Raw genomic sequence first — 23247 nt, forward strand, 5'->3', positions numbered from 1 at the left:
CACAGGACTGCTGTGGTTTTCACAGCCACAGTGTGACTGATGCATGTGAATAAAGCCAGATAGAAACAGCATTAGGGCGGGCATCCATAAATGCACCTATGGCAAATAAAGCTTACATTTGCTTGGCAACCGCAGTCAGTGAAAGACCATTACCTGATGGAATAAAGAAGGTGTGCCCTTGTTGGAGTTCGATCCTCTGACAACCTTGAGATCGGTCTCCCAAGAAGATGTCAGTTTGCTTCCCTGATAAAAGCCATTCCTCATAGAGCTGCAAATTATGCCCTGTGGGGGGAATCAACCAAAAAACCTGTGGCAGAAAGAAGACATGGTACTCAAAAAATCATGACCTAGAAAAGCAAAACAAACTTTAAAAATGAAACTAGAAAATAAAAGGGGTTAGCCATGCCATCTATATTTTATGGAATTATTTTCCTCCACGGCAAATTTTAGTGTCCTATTACAAAATTTTGTGGTTTGGACTTAAAGCGAACCAGTCAGCAGAGTTGTGCACAGTAACCTACAGACACTGTCAGGTTCGCACCGTTATACTGATTAAAATGATACCTTGGCTGATGAAATCCGTCTTGTGGTTGTTGTTTAATCTTTATTTGCAGTTTTCAGTTAATGAGATTCTCGTGCTGCGGGGCGGCCTATGGGGGGATCTTCATGTAGTGCTCTGCATACATCTTCATCTGTATGGGCTTATGACAGTTTGCTGATATTTCAGAGACCTGCCTCCTATTGTACATACTGCATATACTATTGTTGGATTAAAAAAATAAATTACATTCATCAAAATGGCTCAGGCGTCTGTGCAGTAGAATCTATTGCATTCCAATAGATGCTACTGCACTGGCACTGCCGCGATTTTGCTTGAGGAAAAAAAATGGGAACAGCGATAGATGCTACTATGCAGGCGCCACCACCGTTTTAATTAGGTTGCATTTTGTTTTTTCTATCCACACATTAGTATAGGCTTTATGTAAAATGGGGCAGGTCACTGAAGGATCAGAGACACATCATAAGCCATAAGGATTAATAAGTAAGCAAAGCACCACATGAAGACCCCCCTTACCCACAGGCCGCCTCGGAGCACGAGAATCTCATTAACCGAAAACTGCAAATGCAGATTCAACAACCACAAGACGGATTTCATCAACCAAGGCATAAATTTTAATCTGTGTAACAGCGTACACCTGACATGGTCTGTAGTTTACTGAGCAAAATCCTGCTGACAGGTTCGATTTAAAGGAGCACTGTCTTAACCAATATTGGCTATTGCCTCAACCAATAGAAAGGGAAGCAAAATGGATTACACAGTTTATTTGCTGCATTTCTCTACATTTCAAAGAAACAGTTTTGTACTTTTGTTACAAGAAAATGAAAATATGATTGTTCCGGTTAGAACAAACCTTCTGCTCTTCACAGATGACCAATGAAAGTCAGGGGGGACACAATGATCAGTTATTTTGGCAGGGAAAACAGAATGCCTTATCCAGTGCCTCAGACAAATTTTAAAAGCCATGATTAATGATCAAAAATATAGACTATGCAATGTGTCTGTCACCTGAGCAAAACAAGTCCACTTTCTGTCACTACAGATAGATGGTATGAAATGACTCTCCACAGCGGTGTCAAATGAAGTGTACACACTCTACAGCTCTGGCAAAAATTAAGAGACCACCACATCAAAACCCTGTCATGGGCAGCCCAACCTCTAGACCTGAACACAATTGAAAACCTCTGGAATGTAACCAAGAGGATGATGGACAGCCACAAGCCATCAAACAAAGAAGAACTGCTTACATTTTTGTGCCAGAAGCAGTGTGAAAGACTGGTGGAAAGCATGCCAAGACGCATGAAAGCTGTGATTAAAAATCATGGTTATTCCACAAAATATTGATTTCTGAACTCTTCCGGTGTTAAAACATTATTATTGTTGTTTCAAAATGATTATGAACTTGTTTTCTTTGCATTATTTGAGGTCTGAAAGCACGGTTTTGTTTTGTTTTTAATCTTGATCATTTTTCTTTGTAAAAAAAAAAAATACAAAATGTATTGCTTGGAAATTCGGAGATATGTTGTCAGAAGTTTATAGAATAAATTAACAATTTGCATTTTACTCAAAAATATACCTATAAAGATAAAAATCAGATAAACTGAACATTTTGCAGTGGTCGCTTAATTGTTGCCAGAGCTGTATATTGAGTTAACTAGATTTAGCAAAAAAAAAAAAAAAAAAAAAAAAGAGGGCTAATTATAAACCACTATTACTATTTTATTCAGCACCCGTGCGGGCATATTCAACTTTATTCCAGATTTAATAGTACACAGAATACACTAAGCACCGAAAGTGTGTGGACCACCTCAATTCTCAAGTTCAGTTATTTCAATCACACCAACTGGAAAGAGGTACAGAAAACCAACCATCCTCCACATCGGGAGTGGCGTGGGTCAAACTGACTTTAGACATGCCACTTTTGCCAGAAAGTTCATTAGATTTCTGATCTGCTAGATCTGGCCCAGTAAATTGTAAGTGCTATTGTTGCCAAGTAGAAACATCTTGGACGAACAGCAGCTGAGACACAAAAAAGTAGACCACCCAAATTCACAGAGGGGGGTTGCCAAGTGCTTAACCAGCTACTGCCTGTTGCATCACTTACTAGACATAGAAATTGTCATTGGAAGTGACATCAGTACAATAACTTAATCAGAAGCTTGATTAAATGGATGGGTTTCCATGGTCAAGCCAAGCCTCCATGGTCAAGCCAAGCCTTGGCTAGAGAGTTATGTAGCACACCAGCGCTGGAGTCTGGAGCCTGATGAACAATTCTGGGTTTGGCTGATTCCTGGTTAAATGCTGCCTACTGGGATGAATAGTGTCTACTGTCAATTTTATTGAGGAGTACGGTAATAATAGTATGTAAGGCTGTTTTCCAGAGTTTGCAATAGGTTTTTTTTTTTGGCTAGTAAAGGGTGAATGTTTATACTAAAACGGGACACTTCCAATTGCAAATTTTTGCCCCTGTAAGCAAAGTCCATAAAACATTTACTTTTTTGAATTGTGATTTTCAGTAGATTTTTTTTTGCACCAAATCATTCAAAACGGAGCACTTGTTTCATGATTTTTGTGAGAATCAAGATGGTTTTTATTTTATTCTTTAACCCATTTTGCAAGCTTTTAGTGCAAAAAGTCACATATTAAAAAAAAAATAATAATAATAGTGCAACAATGGCATCACAGCAACTGATCAACGTTACATCACTCCGAGAGGGGACTGGAGTACATTTGTGCAACTTTTTAGAAAATTATGTTAGCCCGATTCCATTTCACACAGTACACAGCAGGGGCACATTTATAAGATCTTGGCACAGGTCAGACACTGATGTTGGATGAGAGGGCTTGGCTCACAATCTCCTTTATAGTTCATCTTAAAGAACTTTGATGGGATTGAAGCCAGAACCCTGTGCAGGCCACTGCATATTCTTGAAACTTTGGGCCCGATTCACCGTTGTATTTTTGACGTTTTATGTGAATACCTCTCAATTAGTGACTTAGTATGGCTTTTCTGGATAATTTTGATGAATCAGGTTAATTCCTATGTGTGTTTATACAGATGTATTTGTATGTGCATGTGTGCACATTGGTAATTGTGTATGCCTCATAAAAATCTGGGTATCATCTCGTTCAGACATCAATGTTTGTGCGCAGTTTGTGTATTTTACCATCAGTGTTTCAATGATTTTCTCAAAGAAAAAGCTTCCCCTACCCATTACAGTGTTAAAACAGCACACATACCCAAAAACTTGCATGATATACTGTGGGGCAAAAAAGTATTTAGTCAGTCAGCAATAGTGCAAGTTCCACCACTTAAAAAGATGAGAGGCGTCTGTAATTTACATCATAGGTAGACCTCAACTATGGGAGACAAACTGAGAAAAAAAAATTCAGAAAATCACACTGTCTGTTTTTTTAACAATTTATTTGCATATTATGGTGGAAAATAAGTATTTGGTCAGAAACAAACAATCAAGATTTCTGGCTCTCACAGACCTGTAACTTCTTCTTTAACCCCTTTACCCCCAAGGGTGGTTTGCACGTTAATGACCGGGCCAATTTTTACAATTCTGACCACTGTCCCTTTATGAGGTTATAACTCTGGAACGCTTCAATGGATCCTGGGGATTCTGACATTGTTTTCTCGTGACATATTGTACTTCATGACAATGGTAAAAATTATTTGATAGTACCTGCGTTTATTTGTGAAAAAAACGGAAATTTGGCGAAAATTATGAAAATTTCGCAATTTTCCAACTTTGAATTTTTATGCAATTAAATCACAGAGATATGTCACACAAAATACTTAATAAATAACATTTCCCACATGTCTACTTTACATCAGCACAATTTTGGAAACAAATTTTTTTTTTGTTAGGGAGTTATAAGGGTTAAAAGTTGACCAGCAATTTCTCATTTCTACAACACCATTTTATTTTAGGGACCACATCTCATTTGAAGTCATTTTGAGGGGTCTATATGATAGAAAATACCCAAGTGTGACACCATTCTAAAAACTACACCCCTCAAGGTGCTCAAAACCATATTCAAGAAGTTTATTAACCCTTCTGGTGCTTCACAGGAATTTTTTGAATGTTTAAATAAAAATGAACATTTAACTTTTTTTCACAAAAAATTTAATTCAGCTCCAATTTGTTTTATTTTACCAAGGGTAACAGGAGAAAATGGACCCCAAACATTGTTGTACAATTTGTCCTGAGTATGCCAATACCCCACATGTGGGGGTAAACCACTGTTTGGGCGCATGGCAGAGCTCGGAAGCGAAGGAGTGCCATTTGACTTTCAATGCAAAATTGACTGGAATTGAGATGGGACGCCATGTTTCGTTTGGAGAGCCCCTGATGTGGCTAAACATTGAAACCCCCCACAAGTGACACCATTTTGGAAAGTAGACCCCCTAACGAACTTATCTAGAGGTGTGGTGAGCACTTTGACCCACCAAGTGCTTCACAGAAGTTTATAATGTAGAACCGTAAAAATAAAAAATCATATTTTTTCACAAAAATTATCTTTTTGCCCCCAATTTTTTATTTTCCCAAGGGTAAGAGAAGAAATTGGACCCCAAAATTTGTTGCCCAATTTGTCCTGAGTGCGATGACACACCATATGTGGGGGGAACCACTGTTTGGGCACATGGGAGGGCTCAGAAGGGAAGGAGTGCCATTTGAATGCAGACTTAGATGGAATGGTCTGCAGGTGTCACATTGCGTTTGCAGAGCCCCTAATGTACCTAAACAGTAGAAACCCCCCACAAGTGACACCATTTTGGAAAGTAGACCCCCTTAGGAACTTATCTAGATGTGTGCTGAGTGCTTTGACCCACCAAGGGCTTCACAGAAGTTTATAATGGAGAGCCGTAAAAATAAAACAAAAATTTTTTCCCACAAAAATTATTTTTTAGCCCCCAGTTTTGTATTTTCCCGAGGGTAACAGGAGAAATTCGACCCCACAATTTGTTGTCCAATTTGTCCTGAGTGCGCTGATACCCCATATGTTGGGGGGAACCACTGTTTGGGCGCATGGGAGGGCTCGGAAGGGAAGGAGCTCCATTTGGAATGAGGACTTAGATGGAATGGTCTGCAGGTGTCACATTGCATTTGCAGAGCCCCTAATGTACCTAAACAGTAGAAACCTCCCACAAGTGACACCATTTTGGAAACTAGACCCCCTAAGGAACTCATCTAGATGTGTTGTGATAGCTTTGAACCCCCAAGTGTTTCACTACAGTTTGTAACGCAGAGCCGTGAAAATTAAAAAAAAAAATCTTTCCCCCCAAAATTATTTTTTAGCCCCCAGTTTTGTATTTTCCCGAGGGTAAGAGGAGAAATTCGACCAAAAAGTTGTTGTCCAATTTGTCCTGAGTACGCTGATACCCCGTATGTTGGGGGAAACCACCGTTTGAGCGCATGGCAGAGCTCGGAAGGGAAGGAGCGCCATTTGGAATGCAGACTTAGATGGAATGGTCTGCAGACGTCACATTGCGTTTGCAGAACCCCTAACGTACCTAAACAGTAGAAACCCCCCACAAGTGACCCCATATTGGAAACTAGACCCCCCAGTGAACTAATCTAGATGTGTTGTGAGAACTTTGAACCCCCAAGTGTTTCACTACAGTTTATAACGCAGAGCCGTGAAAATAAAAAATCTTTTTTTTTCCTACAAAAAATATGTTTTAGCCCCGAGTTTTGTATTTTCCCAAGGGTAACAGGAGAAATTGGACCCCAAAAGTTGTTGTCCTATTTGTCCTGAGTACGCTGATACCCCATATGTTGGGGTAAACCCCTGTTTGGGCACACGGGAGAGCTCGGAAGGGAAGAAGCACTGTTTTACTTTTTCAACGCAGAATTGGCTGGAATTGAGATCGGACGCCATGTCGCGTTTGGAGAGCCCCTGATGTGCCTAAACAGTGGAAACCCCCCAATTAGAACTGAAACCCTAATCCAAACACATCCCTAACCCTAATCCCAACAGTAACCCTAACCACACCTCTAACCCTGACACACCCCTAACCCTAATCCCAACCCTATTCCCAACCGTAAATGTAATCTAAACCCTAACTGTAACTTTAGCCCCAACCCAAACTGTAGCCCTAGCCCTAACCCTAGCCCTAACCCTAATCCTAACCCTAGCCCTCACCCTAGCCCTAACCCTAGCCCTAACCCTAGCCCTAACCCTAGCCCTAACCCTAACCCTAACCCTAGCCCTAACCCTAACCCTAGCCCTAACCCTAGCCCTAAACCTAACCCTAGCCCTAACCCTAGCCCTAACTCTAACCCTAGCCCTAATGGGAAAATGGAAATAAATACATTTTTTAAATTTTTTCCTAACTAAGGGGGTGATGAAGGGGGGTTTGATTTACTTTTATAGCGTGTTTTTTAGCGGATTTTTATGATTGGCAGCCGTCACACACTGAAAGACGCTTTTTATTGCAAAAAATATTTTTTGCATTACCACATTTTGAGAGCTATAATTTTTCTATATTTTGGTCCACAGAGTCATGTGAGGTGTTGTTTTTTGCGGGACGAGTTGTTGTTTTTATTGGTAACATTTTCGGGCACGTGACATTTTTTGATCGCTTTTTATTCCGATTTTTGTGAGGCAGAATGACCAAAAACCAGCTATTCATGAATTTCTTTTGGGGGAGGCGTTTATACCGTTCCGCGTTTGGTAAAATTGATGAAGCAGTTTTATTCTTCGGGTCAGTACGATTACAGCGATACCTCATTTATATCATTTTTTTATGTTTTGGCGCTTTTATACGATAAAAACTATTTTATAGAAAAAATAATTATTTTTGCATCACTTTATTCTCAGGACTATAACTTTTTTATTTTTTTGCTGATGATGCTGTATGGCGGCTCGTTTTTTGCGGGACAAGATGACGTTTTCAGCGGTACCATGGTTAGTTATATCTGTCTTTTTGATCGCGTGTTATTCCACTTTTTGTGCGGCGGTATGATAATAAAGCGTTGTTTTTTGCCTCGTCTTTTTTTTTTTTTTTTTCTTACGGTGTTTACTGAAGGGGTTAACTAGTGGGCCAGTTTTATAGGTCGGGCCGTTACGGACGCGGCGATACTAAATATGTGTACTTTTATTGTTTTTTTTTTTATTTAGATAAAGAAATGTATTTATGGGAATAATATATATTTATTTTTTTTTCATTATTTTGGAATATTTTTTATTTTTTTTACACATTTGAAATTTTTTTTTTTTACTTTTTTACTTTGTCCCAGGGGGGGACATCACAGATCAGTGATCTGACAGTTTGCACAGCACTCTGTCAGATCACTGATCTGACATGCAGCGCTGCAGCCTTCACAGTGCCTGCTCTGAGCAGGCTCTGTGAAGCCACCTCCCTCCCTGCAGGACCCGGATCCGCGGCCATCTTGGATCCGGGGCTGGAGGGAGCAGGGAGGGAGGTGAGACCCTCGCAGCAACGCGATCACATCGCGTTGCTGCGGGGGGCTCAGGGAAGCCCGCAGGGAGCCCCCTCCCTGCGCGGTGCTTCCCTGTACCGCCGGCACATCGCGATCATCTTTGATCGCGGTGTGCCGGGGGTTAATGTGCCGGGGGCGGTCCGTGACCGCTCCTGGCACATAGTGCCGGATGTCAGCTGCGATAAACAGCTGACACCCGGCCGCGATCGGCGGCGTTCCCCCCGTGAGCGCTGCCGATCGCATATGACGTACTATTGCGTCCTTGGGAAGTAAAGCCCACCCCACATGGACGCAATAGTATGTCTAATGGCAGAAAGGGGTTAAGAGTCTCCTCTTTCTTCCACTCATTACCTGTAGTAATGGCACCTGTTTAAACTTGTTATCAGTATAAAAATACACCTGTGCACACCCTCAAACAGTCTGACTCCAAACTCCACTATGGTGAAGACCAAAGAGCTGTCAAAGGACACCAGAAACAATATTGTAGCCCGGCTCCAGGCTGGGAAGACTGAATCTGCAATAGCCAACCAGCTTGGAGTGAAGAAATCAACAGTGGGAGCAATAATTAGAAAATGGAAGACATACAAGACCACTGATAATCTCTCTCAATCTGGGGCTCCACGCAAAATCCCACCCCGTGGGTTCAGAATGATAACAAGAACGGTGAGCAAAAATCCCAGAACCACATGGGGGGGACCTAGTGAATGAACTGCAGAGAGCTGGGACCAATGTAACAAGGGCTACCATAAGTAACACACTACGCCACCATGGACTCAGATCCTGCAGTGCCAGACGTGTCCCACTGCTTAAGCCAGTACATGTCCGGGCCCGTCTGAAGTTTGCTAGAGAGCATTTGGATGATCCAGAGGAGTTTTGGGAGAATGTCCTATGGTCTGATGAAACCAAACTGGAACTGTTTGGTAGAAACACAACTTGTCGTGTTTGGAGGAAAAAGAATACGGAGTTGCATCCATCAAACACCATACCTACTGTAAAGCATGGTGGTGGAAACATCATGCTTTGGGGCTGTTTCTCTGCAAAGGGGCCAGGACGACTGATCCGGGTACATGAAAGAATGAATGGGGCCATGTATCGTGAGATTTTGAGTGCAAACCTCCTTCCATCAGCAAGGGCATTGAAGATGAAACGTGGCTGGGTCTTTCAACATGACAATGATCCAAAGCACACCGCCAGGGCAACGAAGGAGTGGCTTCGTAAGAAGCATTTCAAGGTCCTGGAGTGGCCAAGCCAGTCTCCAGATCTCAACCCTATAGAAAACCTTTGGAGGGAGTTGAAAGTCCGTGTTGCCAAGCGAAAAGCCAAAAACATCACTGCTCTAGAGGAGATCTGCATGGAGGAATGGGCCAACATACCAACAACAGTGTGTGGCAACCTTGTGAAGACTTACAGAAAACGTTTGACCTCTGTCATTGCCAACAAAGGATATATTACAAAGTATTGAGATGAAATTTTGTTTCTGACCAAATACTTATTTTCCACCATAATATGCAAATAAAATGTTAAAAAAACAGAATGTGATTTTCTGGATTTTTTTTTCTCAGTTTGTCTCCCATAGTTGAGGTCTACCTATGATGTAAATTACAGACGCCTCTCATCTTTTTAAGTGGTGGAACTTGCACTATTGCTGACTGACTAAATACTTTTTTGCCCCACTGTATGTGGTTGCTTTTGTATTTAACTTCTAGTTTATACTTTGTGTGTTCATCCAGAGTGTCATATGGAATGGTCCCTTTTAGAGTTGATCATCTTTTCACTTCATTACTCTGTTGTCAGTCTATTGCCATTTTTGTTTAGTGATTTGAAACTTCCACATCTTTCCACCTTTTTCCATACATGCACTCTGCCTCCATCTTAAACATCATCAGTTTTTCTTATTTATTACCCTTCTTAAATCAAAGTATACAGTACAGACCAAAAGTTTGGACACACCTTCTCATTTAAAGATTTTTCTGTATTTTCATGACTATGAAAATTGTAAATTCACACTAAAGGCATCAAAACTATGATTTAACACATGTGGAATTATATAATTAACAAAAAAGTGTGAAACAATTGAAATTATGTCTTATATTCTAGGTTCTTCAGAGTAGCCACCTTTTGCTTTGATGACTGCTTTGATGACTGCTTTGCACACTTTGGGCATTCTCTTGATGAGCTTCAAGAGGTATTTACCGGGAATGGTCTTCCAACAATCTTGAAGGAGTTCCCAGAGATGCTTAGCACTTGTTGGCCCTTTTGCCTTCACTCTGCGGTCCAGCTCACCCCAAACCATCTCGATTGGGTTCAGGTCTGGTGACTGTGGTGGCCATGTCATCTGGCGTAGCACCCCATCACTCCTTCTTGGTCAAATAACCCTTAGGGTACTGTTACACTAGAGTCGTTCGACGCACGTCAAAATGCGTCGTTTTGAAGAAAAACCGCATCTTGCAAAGTTGCCTGCAGGATGCGTGTTTTCTCCATAGACTTTCATTAGCGACGCATTGCGACGGATTGCCACACGTTGCATCCGTCGTGCGACGGATGCGACGTGTTTTTGCAGTCCGTTGCAACAAAAAAACGTTGCTTGCAACGTTTTTTTTTGTCCGTCGGGTCTGCTTTTTCCGACCACGCATGCGCGGTCGGAACTCCGCCCCCTCCTCCCCAGACCTTACAATGGGGCAGCGGATGCGTTGTAAAACTGCATCCGCTGCCCTGTTGTGATTTTACTTCACAGCATGCGTCTGGACGTCGGCCTGACGCACTGCGAGGGCCCGTACCGACGCTAGTGTGAAAGTAGCCTTACACAGCCTGAAGGTGTGTTTAGGGTCATTGTCCTGTTGAAAAATAAATGATGGTCCAACTAAACGCAAACGAGATGGAATAGCATGCCGCTGCAAGATCCTGTGGTAGCCATGCTGGTTCAGTATGCTTTCAATTTTGAATAAATCCCCAACAATGTCACCAGCAAAGCACCCCCACACATCACACCTCCTCCACCTCCATGCTTCACGGTGGGAACCAGTCATGTAGAGTCCATCCGTTCACCTTTTTTGCGTCGCACAAAGATACGGTGGTTGGAACCAAAGATCTCAAATTTGGACTCATCAGATCAAAGCATAGATTTCCACTGGTCTAATGTCCATTCCTTGTGTTCTTTAGCCCAAACAAGTCTCTTCTGCTTGTTGCCTGTCCTTAGCAGTGGTTTCCTAGCAGCTATTTTACCATGAAGGCCTGCTGCACAAAGTCTCCTCTTAACAGTTGTTGTAGAGATGTGTCTGCTGCTAGAACTCTGTGTGGCATTGACCTGGGCTCTAATCTGACCTGCTGTTAACCTGTGATTTCTGAGGCTAGTGACTCGGATAAACTTATCCTCAGAAGCAGAGGTGACTCTTGGTCTTCCTTTCCAGGGGTGGCACTCATGTGAGCTAGTTTCTTTGTAGCGCTTGATGGTTTTTGCCACTGCACTTGGGGACACTTTCAAAGTTTTCCCAATTTTTCAAAGTGACTGACCTCCATTTCTTAAAGTAATGATAGCCACTCGTATTTCTTTAATTGGCTGCTTTTTTCTTGCCATAATACAAGTTCTAACAGTCTATTCAGTAGGATTATCAGCTGTGTATCCACCAGACTTCTGCACAACACAACTGATGGTCCCAACCCCATTTATAAGGCAAGAAATCCCACTTATTAAACCTGTGCAGGAGGTGTGGGTTAAATCCGCGCTGCCTTAATGATGAAGTTCCAAGGATAATAAATTTAAAAGGTGGTTTATTCAACATAAAAAAGGGCCTCCTTACCCATGGACTATCTAGACATTACACTTTTATACATAATAAGGATTTTAACAATTTAAAAATCAGTCCCATTGATCACATCCCTGAAAAAGTTCCCAACAGAACCATGAAATTAAATAGAAAGGAGGTGTATTGGATGTACAAACTAGGGAGCTTGAAACCGCAGGGTCTGAATGAGATCACTGAGGCTTTCATTTAATTTGGTATTATATATACAGAATTGTTTATGTAATCTCTATTTTTTATAAATGCTAACCTATATATATATTTTTAATTCATGAAAATGATCAAATAATTAGTTTGATGTATTTATTGTCCCTTGATATGAACAATGTTTTTAATTATTTAATTATTTATTTTTTATAATGTAATCTATATATCCTAATTCGTGAGAAATATATTTAGTAAATAATTAGCCTAGTGTGTATATAGCCCCCTGATGTGGTTCATGGTGTCGATCTCCTGGATTGGAGTGTGGACATATGTTTTTGTTTGGAGCTCAGCGCCATGTTGCTCCCAATTGAGTTAAATTACTTCCAATGTTGCTGTGGTGTTTTTTTTTTCTCCCTCTTGTCTACAGCAGCAAACAGACTTTTTGCTGTATCTCAATCCCGATATTATAGAATGGAACACCCCCAAAAAGGAAATAGTGACAACCTGTCCAGGAATTTATACATGTATATATTTATCTATATATATAATATTTTTTTTTTTTAATAATACATTTTTGTTTAAGGTGGAATTCAAATTTAATAATCAATAGCTTTTATACGCAAAGAAATGAATGGTGTGGCTCAGTAGCCTGTGCATTATGCAGCAGAACTTGGTAACTGGGGAATCTCACCTCACAAGTTCTTATCAGCTTCTTACTCTTTTTCTTTTTTCATTGAAGAGACATTTAATCGATTAACTTAACCAACTGATTACCATCTCTTTTAACTTAATACTATCCTGTAAATATAAATTAATGCAAGACTACCCTTCAATGAATTTTGTGTCGACAAAGTTGTATTAACCTTTTGAAAAAAAAAAAAAAAAGGGGGTGTTGTAATGTCAACTTTTACTTGGTATTTAAACAATGTAAGCACGTTGTATCTGTATGTTGTATGTGGAATTTCCTGAAGAAGAGGTCGCACTGACCTTGAAACGCGTTGAATAAACCACCTTTTAAATTTATTATCCTTGGAACTTCATCATTAAGGCAGCGCGGATTTAACCCACACCTCCTGCACAGTTTATATTGTTATACGGCCGTTGATCGGCTTGTGGATCTGCAGCAGCCTAAATGGCTACATGCTTTTCATTCAACAAAATCAGGTGAGCAATTCTAAGAAAGCTCTCGTGGTTATCTAGATAATAAGACCCTATTTTGCGCTTTGTGTCTCCATTTTTTTCCTATAGCAACTTATTAAACCTGACAGGGCACACCTGTGAAGTGAAAACCATTCCTGGTGACTACCTCTTGAAGTTCATCAAGACAATGCCAAGAGTGTGCAAAGCAGTCATCAAAGCAAAAGGTGGCTACTTTGAAGAACCTAGAATATAAGACATATTTTCAGTTGTTTCACACTGTTTTGTTAAGTATATAATTCCACATGTGTTAATTCATAGTTTTGATGCCTTCAGTGTGAATGTACTATTTTCATAGTCATGAAAATACAGAAAAATCTTTAAATGAGAAGGTGTGTCCAAACTTTTGGTCTGTACTGTATTTTTAAAGTATCTAAATGTAAAAAGAATAACTCATGGTCAGTTAGGCTTCAAAGAGGACCTTTCACCAAATCTTTTATATTGAAGTTCACACAATGTATTAGGCACTGTAGAGAACAACTTTTTAACCCCTTTACCCCCAAGGGTGGTTTGCACATTAATGACCGGGCCAATTTTTACAATTCTGACCACTGTCCCTTTATGAGGTTATAACTCTGGAACGCTTCAACGGATCCCAGTGATTCTGACAATGTTTTCTCGTGACATATTGTACTTCATGATGGTGGTAAACATTCTTTGATAGTACCTGCGTTTATTTGTGAAAAAAATGGAAATTTAGTGAATATTATGAAAATTTTTCACTTTTCAAACTTTGAATTTTTATGCAATTAAATCACAGAGATCTGTCACACAAAATACTTAATAAGTAACATTTCCCACAAGGGTTAAAAGTTGACCAGCAATTTCTCATTTTTACAACACCATTTTTTTTTTAGGGACCACATCTCATTTGAAGTCATTTTGAGGGGTCTATATGATAGAAAATACCCAAGTGTGACACCATTCTAAAAACTGCACCCCTCAAGGTGTTCAAAACCATATTCAAGAAGTTTATTAACCCTTCTGGCGCTTCACAGGAATTTTTGGAATGTTTAAATAAAAATGAACATTTAACTTTTTTTCACAAAAAATTTACTTCAGCTCCAATTTGTTTTATTTTACCAAGGGTAACAGGAGAAAATGGACCCCAACGTTGTTGCACAATTTGTCCTGAGTACACCGATACCCCATATGTGGGGGTAAACCACTGTTTGGGCGCATGGCAGAGCTCAGAAGCGAAGGAGCGCCATTTGACTTTTCAATGCAAAATTGACTGGAATCGAGATGGGACACCATGCTGCGTTTGGAGAGCCCCTGATGTGCCTAAACATTGAAACCCCCCACAAGTGACACCATTTTGGAAAGTAGACCCCCTAAGGAACTTATCTAGAGGTGCGGTAAGCACTTTGACCCACCAAGTGCTTCACAGAAGTTTATAATGCAGAGCCGTAAAAATATAACAAAAATTTTTTCCCACAAAAATTATTTTTTTAGCCCCTAGTTTTGTATTTTCCCGAGGGTAACAGGAGAAATTGGACCCCAAAAGTTGTTGCCCAATTTGTCCTGAGTGCGATGATACACCATATGCGGGGGGAACCACTGTTTGGGCGCATGGGAGGGCTCAGAAGGGAGGGAGCGCCATTTGGAATGCAGACTTAGGGTACCGTCACACTATACGATTTACCTACGATCACGACCAGCGATATGACCTGGCCGTGATCGTAGGTAAATCGTAGTGTGGTCGAGCTCTCCAGCGACCAACGATGCCGAGGTCCCTGGGTAACCAGGGTAAACATCGGGTAACTAAGCGCAGGACACATACTTACATTCTGGTGTCCGTCAGGTCCCTTGCCGTCTGCTTCCCGCACTGTGACTGCCGGCCGGAAAGTGAAAGTGAAAGCACAGCCGCTGTGCTCTGCTTTCACTTTACGGCCGGCAGTCACAGTGCGGGAAGCAGACGGCAAGGGACCTGACGGACACCAGAATGTAAGTATGTGCTGTTTTTTAGTTTTACACTTGTAACCAGGGTAAACATCGGGTTACTAAGCGCGGTCCTGCGCTTAGTTACCCGATGTTTACCCTGGTTACAAGCGAACGCATCGCTGGATCGCATCGCTAGATCGGTGTCACACACACCGATCTAGCGATGACAGCGGGAGATCCAGCGATGAAAGAAAGTTCTAAACGATCTGCTACAACGTAGCACTACACCGTACGATTCTCAGCAGGATCCCTGATCGCTGCTGCGTGTCAGACACAGCGATATCGTAACGATATCGCTGGAACGTCACGAATCGTACCTTCGTAGCGATCGAAATGGTATAGTGTGACGGTACCCTTAGATGGAATGGTCTGCAGGTGTCACATTGCATTTGCAGAGCCCCTAATGTACCTAAACAGTAGAAACCCCCCACAATTGACACCATTTTGGAAACTAGACCCCCTAAGGAACTCATCTAGATGTGTTGTGAGAGCTTTGAACCCCCAAGTGTTTCACTACAGTTTATAACGCAGAGCCGTGAAAATAAAAAATCTTTTTTTCTTCCTACAAAAATTATTTTTTAGCCCCCAGTTTTGTATTTTTCCAAGGGTAACAGGAGAAATTGGACGCCAAAAGTTGTTGACCTATTTGTCCTGAGTACGCCGATACTGCATATGTTGGCGTAAACCCCTGTTTGGGCACACGGGAGAGCTCGGAAGGGAAGAAGCACTGTTTTACTTTTTCAACGCAGAATTGGCTGGAATTGAGATCGGACGCCATGTCGCGTTTGGAGAGACCCTGATGTGCCTAAACAGAAACCCCCCAATTATAACTGAAACCCTAATCCAAACACACCCCTAACCCTAATCCCAACAGTAATCCTAACCACACCTCTAACCCTGACACACCCCTAACCCTAATCCCAACCCTATTCCCAACTGTAAATGTAATCTAAACCCTAACCGTAACTTTAGCCCCAACCCTAACTGTAGCCTTAACCCTAGCCCTAACCCTAATGGGAAAATGGAAATAAATACATTTTTTTAATTTTTCCCTAAGGGGGTGATGAAGGGGGGTTTGATTTACTTTTATAGCGGGTTTTTTAGCGGATTTTTATGATAGGCAGCCGTCACACACTGAAAGACGCTTTTTATTGCAAAAAATATTTTTTGCGTTACCACATTTTGAGAGCTATAATTTTTCCATATTTTGGTCCACAGAGTTATGTGAGGTCTTGTTTTTTGTGGGACGAGTTGACGTTTTTATTGGTAACATTTTCGGGCACGTGACATTTTTTGATCGCTTTTTATTCTGATTTTTGTGAGGCAGAATTACCAAAAACCAGCTATTCATGAATTTATTTTGGGGGAGGCGTTTATACCGTTCTGCGTTTGGTAAAATTGATAAAGCAGTTTTATTCTTCGGGTCAGTACGATCACAGCGACACCTCATTTATATCAATTTTTTATGTGTTGGCGCTTTTATACGATAAAAACTATTTTATAGAAAAAATAATTATTTTTGCATCGCTTTATTCTCTGGACTATAACTTTTTTATTTTTTTGCTGATGATGCTGTATGGTGGCTCATTTTTTTTGCGGGACAAGATGACGTTTTTAGCGGTACCATGGTTATTTATATCTGTTTTTTGATTGCGTGTTATTCCACTTTTTGTTCGGCAGTATGATCATAAAGCGTTGTTTTTTGCCTCTTTTTTTTTTTTCTTACGGTGTTTACTGAAGGGGTTAACTAGTGGGCCAGTTTTATAGGTCGGGCCGTTACGGACGCGGCGATACTAAATATGTGTACTTTTATTGTTTTTTTTTTTGTTTGTTTGTTTTTTTTAGATAAAGAAATGTATTTATGGGAATAATAATTTTTTTTTTTTTTCATTATTTAGGATTTTTTTTTTTTTTTTTTTTTTACACATTTGGAAAATTTTTTTTTTACTTTTTTACTTCGTCCCAGGGAAGGACATTACAGATCGGTGATCTGACAGCTTGCACAGCACTCTGTCAGATCACCGATCTGTCTCAGAGCACTGCAGGCTTCACAGTGCCTGCTCTGAGCAGGCTCTGTGAAGCCACCTCCCTCCCTGCAGGACCCGGAAGCCGCGGCCATCTTGGATCCGGGCCTGCTACAGGGAGGGAGGTAGGGAGACCCTCGCAGCAACATGATCACATCGCGTTGCTGCGGGGGGGCTCAGGAAAGCCCGCAGGGAGCCCCCTTCCCTGTGCGATGCTTCCCTGTACCGCCGGCACATCGCGATCATGTTTGATCGCGGTGTGCCGGGGGTTAATGTGCCGGGAGCGGTACGTGACCACTCCTGGCACATAGTGCCGGATATCAGCTGCGATAGGCAGCTGACACCCGGCCGCGATCGGCCGCGCTCCCCCCGGGAGCGCGGTTGATCGCGTATGACGTACTATCCCGTCGGTGGTCATAGGGGCCCACCCCACCTCGACGGGATAGTACATCTAGTGTCAGAAAGGGGTTAAAATCAATGTATTTTTATTTCGGCTTTCCATTGCAGAGATATTAGCCATCAAAATATTTGGCACATAAATACTTAATTGTTTTTAAAGTCCAACTGGGCATCACCAGAAAGATTTCACTGTGTACTTCTTCCCCCTGTATGATGTTACCCAATCAATAGCAAGGAGCAATACACTGGGGAAAGAACAACATACAATAGCTTAGAACAGGCTCTGTGTGAAACATGTATTGGCAGTCTGCTCTCATCCCTGCATAGTGGGTGACTTGCGCTGAAGCACAGCAGATCTGAGTGTGACTAACAGCCTTCATCTCCAGCAACCAGTGTGGGACGGAAGCGCAGTACAGAAAAAGTTGGCAGCACTACGCTTGCTTTGACAATGCTAATGTGTATTTTGACATGCTGTACATGTCATCACACTGCGGTGAGTAGTATACTGTTTGTCAATACACACCTCACATTAAGCCAGCTCCAAACTATTTTGGAGGGGTGTTCTTCTTTACCTAATGTATTGCTGCCAGATTTTAATTGGAAACATGAAGTATGAAATTTGAATTGAATTACTGCAGTTGAAAATATAAAAAATTGAGAATACTTCGCGCATAAATTGGCCAATTCATATGCACCAGGCCAACACGATACGGCGATTCACATTGCTGGGAACCTATGTAATGTGAGTCCTCTCTTAAACTAAAATCCTATTGTAATTAAAAATGTCTGAGGCTGAGGGGTGGAGTGCTCAGTCAGCCAATGTATACAAATATCAAAAGACTGATAGTCACTTCCAAACAGAAGTAAGTTGTGAACAGGTAGCCTCCTACATATATAGCCAACAAATGTAGGCTGCCGTTTACATATGTATTTGTATACATGGAGCACTCCACCCCTCAGGCGCTTTTAATTACAGCAGGATCCTACCTACAAATAAAAATGTGGACTTTAGTCTAAGAGAGGATTCACATTAGATAGGTTCCCAGCAACGAGAGTCGCCTTATCGTGGCTGCAGGGTACACATGAATTGGCCAATTTATGCGCTAAGTATTCTCAATTTTTCACATTTTCTAGAGCAGTAATGCAATTCAAATGTCATATTTCATGTTTGCATACTATAGGGCTACAGAGTGCTACTTTATTTGTTTATTTTGATAGGTCATCGTCAGAAAGGACACACATTCAGTGGAATCTCTCTAGCAATGCCCAGCTTCACTTCATTGCTAATATCTCCTCAATGGAAAGGTAAAAAAAAAAAATGTTTTAAAAAAATGTATTTTGCTCTGTAGCACCTATTACATAATATGTTCAGATCAACATAAAAAATGGTGAAAGGTCCTTTAAAATGCATTTACACTGAAAGATTATCATGAACGAGCATTCTTAAGAATATTTGTTTCATGGTTGTGTTTTAGTGTAAACAGGCTGCTGGTCAGCTGATTAAGGAGTAAAACTCTTGTTCATCTGGCGAAATTATCTTTTGTGCAGTACAAAAAAAAAAACAACCGTTCTCCGCAGCACATCATCCATTGTAAACAGGACAAGTGCTGCCAAAAAATATTGCAGGCTATACACACTGAGTGATCTATTACAGATCGTTCAGTTGGCATTGCTTACCGCAGTCTGCCTGTATAAAAAGACTATTAAGCAACCACCGATCAGTAAATAGTTACCAATCGGCAGTGGTTTACTGCTGCCAGTTGATCTGTGGAACGGTTCCTCAGTCTTTGCTTCCCTAAATTTGCTCCCAGTTTATTGCTTTATTGTTATTGTGATGGTGTTCTACTTTGATTAACACCACCACAAAAATGTTTACCTGTAACTGAATCAGCAGACTCCACAGTAGATACCAGAATTTACCACTAATTGAAGAGGGCTACAGCAAAGCAGTGGTTCTCCTACCACCAATCTTTTTTTACACCAAAGTGTACATTGAAAATATTCCTTGATGTTGGTTTGTAGCCGTTGTGGTAATTGCAAGATACAACCAAGTTTCAATTTTATTTATACATACATTTCTAATCACTAATGACTTGCACTAACAAACAGGACAACAAATATATAATAGACTTGCCTTTCCACCGCGTAAAACATGGTACCAAACAGACGTCCCTCCAAAATCAATATGAAAGTCTGTGAAACAGCCCTTGACGCTCATCAAACAATACCTGTAAAATATGCTCCGTTAAAGCTACACAAGCAAAATGCAATTGTTTTTGTTTGGTTTTAAAAAGGGAATCTGACAGTAAGATCAAGTCCACCAAACTGCATATATGGACATGCAGGTCTTTAACATGTAAAGACAGCAACATCTTTAAATTTTCTATCAGGTGCTGTATGTCCGAGAAACTAGAATTAAAGGGTTGTCCACTACTTTAACAATGATAACCTATCCTTTGGATAGGTCATCAATGTGTGATCGATGGAGTTGTGACACCAGATACCCCCGCCGGATAACGCCTTATCCAAGCATGCTGGCTCATCACTAGTAGCTACCTTTCAGAATCTTTTTTTAATCTGAAAGCTCCGTAAGTAGTAAAAAAAAAAAATAACCAAACTTTTCTTTACTTTTCTTTTACTTTTCTGTTCTTAACTGCAGACCTGAAGTCAAATTGACGTACCTGCAAACAACTGAGCTCCACAGACATAGACCTCAGAGACCCTAAGATCAGCTGAAATTACTGTTTTCCGCAACAGGATGGGAGAGTTAAGTTCAGCTTGTTTTTTGTTGCTGCTAACTGAACTCATAGAAAAAAAACACTTCTGAATGGGTACAACCCTATTAGGTTCGGTCATGCTCAGTGCACTTACCTCATTTGCATATTAATTAACATGCCAAGTTATCTGGAATGCAGCAACAAAAACAAGATAAAAATGTGTATATGGATTTACATTTCCAAAGACCTGCATGGCCATACATTTAGTTTGGGAAGGTTGAGCTTATTAAAAAATTCCCTTCAAAGAGCACCTTTCAACTTTTTTATGTCGAAATGGACACGTTTCTATTTTTACCTAATTTCCCTCTTCCTTGCAGAGATATTAGTGATCAAAGTTTGCGGTCCTTAAATAATTAATTTCTGGTAAGTAAGTGGCTGTTATCAGATATGTTTTTAAATATTGTTCTTTTTCTCCCTGTATGATATTTGCCAGGGAGGCAGCAATACTCAAAGGAAAGAACGCATCACCACCATAACTTAGAATAGGATTTGTAGGGGGCGAGATGTATAATGTTGGCAGAGTGGTAACCAGCTCATTTGGGCGGCTCTGCGGGTGTGCAGAAGCAAGGAAAAATGGTGTCCTCACGTAATCAACTAAAAGGAGAAAAAAAAAAAGGTAATTTTCCAGCTTCTTAAAATTCCAAAATTTATTCAGTTACATCATTAAAATTTAAGTGCATGGATCCATAGTATGATCAAGAGTTTCAAACACTTCAGGGGTTCTTTCTCAAAGCAGCTTTGAAGCTGGATAATCCGCCTTTTTTTTTTTTCCTGAGATGCATGACAGACAACACCTGATCTCCTGGCCTAACCTCTATGAGTCAGTGTAGGAGATGGGCAGTGCAGCTGAGTTTTGCTGTGTCACATTACAAACTATCAACAGTATACTTTGCTAGCACTGTCACTTCTGCAATACTCCCCTCCCCCACACTGTCTGTCCGAAGAGGTGTCATAATCACTCATATTTGCATGTACAGGTAATTTGTAATCATTCTGCAGCGAGAAGTTCAAGCTGTCAGTATGTTTCACACAGGAATAACCTGCCTTTTCGGGAGTACTACTCTTTGAGACATGAAAACAGCCTGCTCTGGCTAAGTACAACAGGTATAAGTGTATACGGACGTTATGAGCTCTCAGTTCAAGACAGTGGGGGGGGGGGGGGAGAGGGGAAGTAGATCAGATGTGACTGTGCTATGAAAGGAGGAGAGCTGATAGAAGGGTTTGTAAATGTGACACAGCTAAACTCAGCTGCATTGCCCCTCACCACAAACTGACTCATGCAGGAGATTAGATCTGGGTTGTCTAACATTACATTTCATGAACTGAGAAACTTGTTCTCGGCTATGGTAGGGACGTGTTCTTTCCTTTGGCTGTTGATACCCATTGAAAACGCTCTAATAACATCCACTAGAACTTAATGAAAATTAGGAGCCAAATACTTGCCAATATGTGCGCTACGGCAAGGCAAAATAAACAAATTAAAGTTTTATTCCTCTCTGCAGCCACTATTACATTGTGTCCAGTTCAACATAAAAAAAAATTGGTGAAAGGTCTTTAACACCAAAAAATAAAATGTCACATTAGAGAGAGTTCCTTAAATAACTGAATACTCTAAATTCTCCCAGTAAGGTCAGGGTCAGATGGATCGGCAGGCCATTTAGCCAAAACGCTGCCTATTTTGATGGCCAATTGTAGCACAGGTTCTTTTCATCTTTGTCTGTGCAGCTACCACCACTTTTTGGCCCAACCCAAAGAGAAACTTCATAACTTGCACTGAATGCATTGTAGATTACTAAAATTAAAAAAGAAAATGGGTATAGAAGAACAGCAACGTCAGATTCTGCATAGAATCTACATCAGGGGTCCCCAACTCCAGTCCTCAAGGCCCACCAACAGGTCATATTTTCAGGATTTCCTTTGCATTGCACAGGTGATGCAATTATTACCTGGGCAAGACTAAGGAAATCCTGAAAACATGACATATTGGTGGGCCTTGAGGACTGGAGTTGGGGACCCCTGATCTACATTAAAAGTAGTTTTAAAATGTAATTTTATTCTAAAAAAAATTTATGAGCAGGAAATCCTTTTTTGCCTCTTTACCCCCAAGAGGCAATAAAAAAATCTTTGCAGGTGACTGGGTTGTACAGTAGATGTGGTTAAAATGACAACACGTTCCCGCACATCACTTCCTGCCCAGCAGCTAATGGTTGATGTTGCCCCTTATAATTAAATTCTGCTTACCACTTTCATTCACAACGCAAGTAAACAGAGAGTTCCCAGTATGTACTGTATTATGTGAAGAGGGCATGGAGGGGATTAGGGCAGAAAGTCTGTGAGAAGCTTCAGCTAAATGCAATGTCTGTATAAATGTATCATTCATAATTCTTGTTCACAGTAGCTGTCTGTTCTAGCCCGTTATACTGGTAACTAATTTTACACACAAGCTAACAGGAATTTAAATACCATCAAAACTCAAGCCACGAGAACAAATAATAAAAAACAATTAAAAATAAAAAAATTGAATTGAAAGGATAATTTGAAAAACAGACCCTTAAGAAATATAAGGAAATTACTTCAAAGCTTCCTTTTATTGTTTTTTATTTAATGGCAGGGGACATGATAAAATAGCCTATGCTGAGCAGGTAAGTCCCAGCCGCTGCACTAGTCCAACTGGTTTTTGTTTGATTCCAACAATGAAAACGTTTCTGCTACCTGTACTGGACTGCAGCAGTCAATCACTGGCCACGATTTGCAGCAGTGGTTACCTGAGGGTTGTAGAAACATCAGCAACGGTTAATAAAGATTAACGGAAACATTGGAGCTTAAGCACAGGAGTGGTGAGGGTGTTTTAAAGGGTTAGTAGAAGTTATTTTATCACATCCCCTGGTTTGTGGCCATTATCCAGATAAACTTCAAAGTTTAGGTTTGACTACATGTGAATGG

The 23247-nt window shown here is 40.8% G+C and overlaps 1 protein-coding gene across 1 annotated transcript in view; it reads right to left on the reverse strand.

Annotated features, from left to right (window-relative positions):
• The window catches only part of KDM2B (lysine demethylase 2B), a 327868-nt gene that overhangs the window by 182493 nt on the left and 122128 nt on the right, over positions 1 to 23247 (reverse strand). The window contains exons 7-8 of the mRNA XM_069755447.1: positions 19662 to 19755; positions 154 to 307 (exon numbers count right to left, since the gene is read on the reverse strand). Of these exons, the coding sequence (XP_069611548.1) occupies positions 154 to 307; positions 19662 to 19755 (248 nt within the window). The remainder of the gene's footprint in view (positions 1 to 153; positions 308 to 19661; positions 19756 to 23247) is intronic.

The sequence above is a fragment of the Ranitomeya imitator genome, chromosome 1, assembly GCF_032444005.1.
Source record: "Ranitomeya imitator isolate aRanImi1 chromosome 1, aRanImi1.pri, whole genome shotgun sequence".
NCBI classification, from domain to species: domain Eukaryota; kingdom Metazoa; phylum Chordata; class Amphibia; order Anura; family Dendrobatidae; genus Ranitomeya; species Ranitomeya imitator.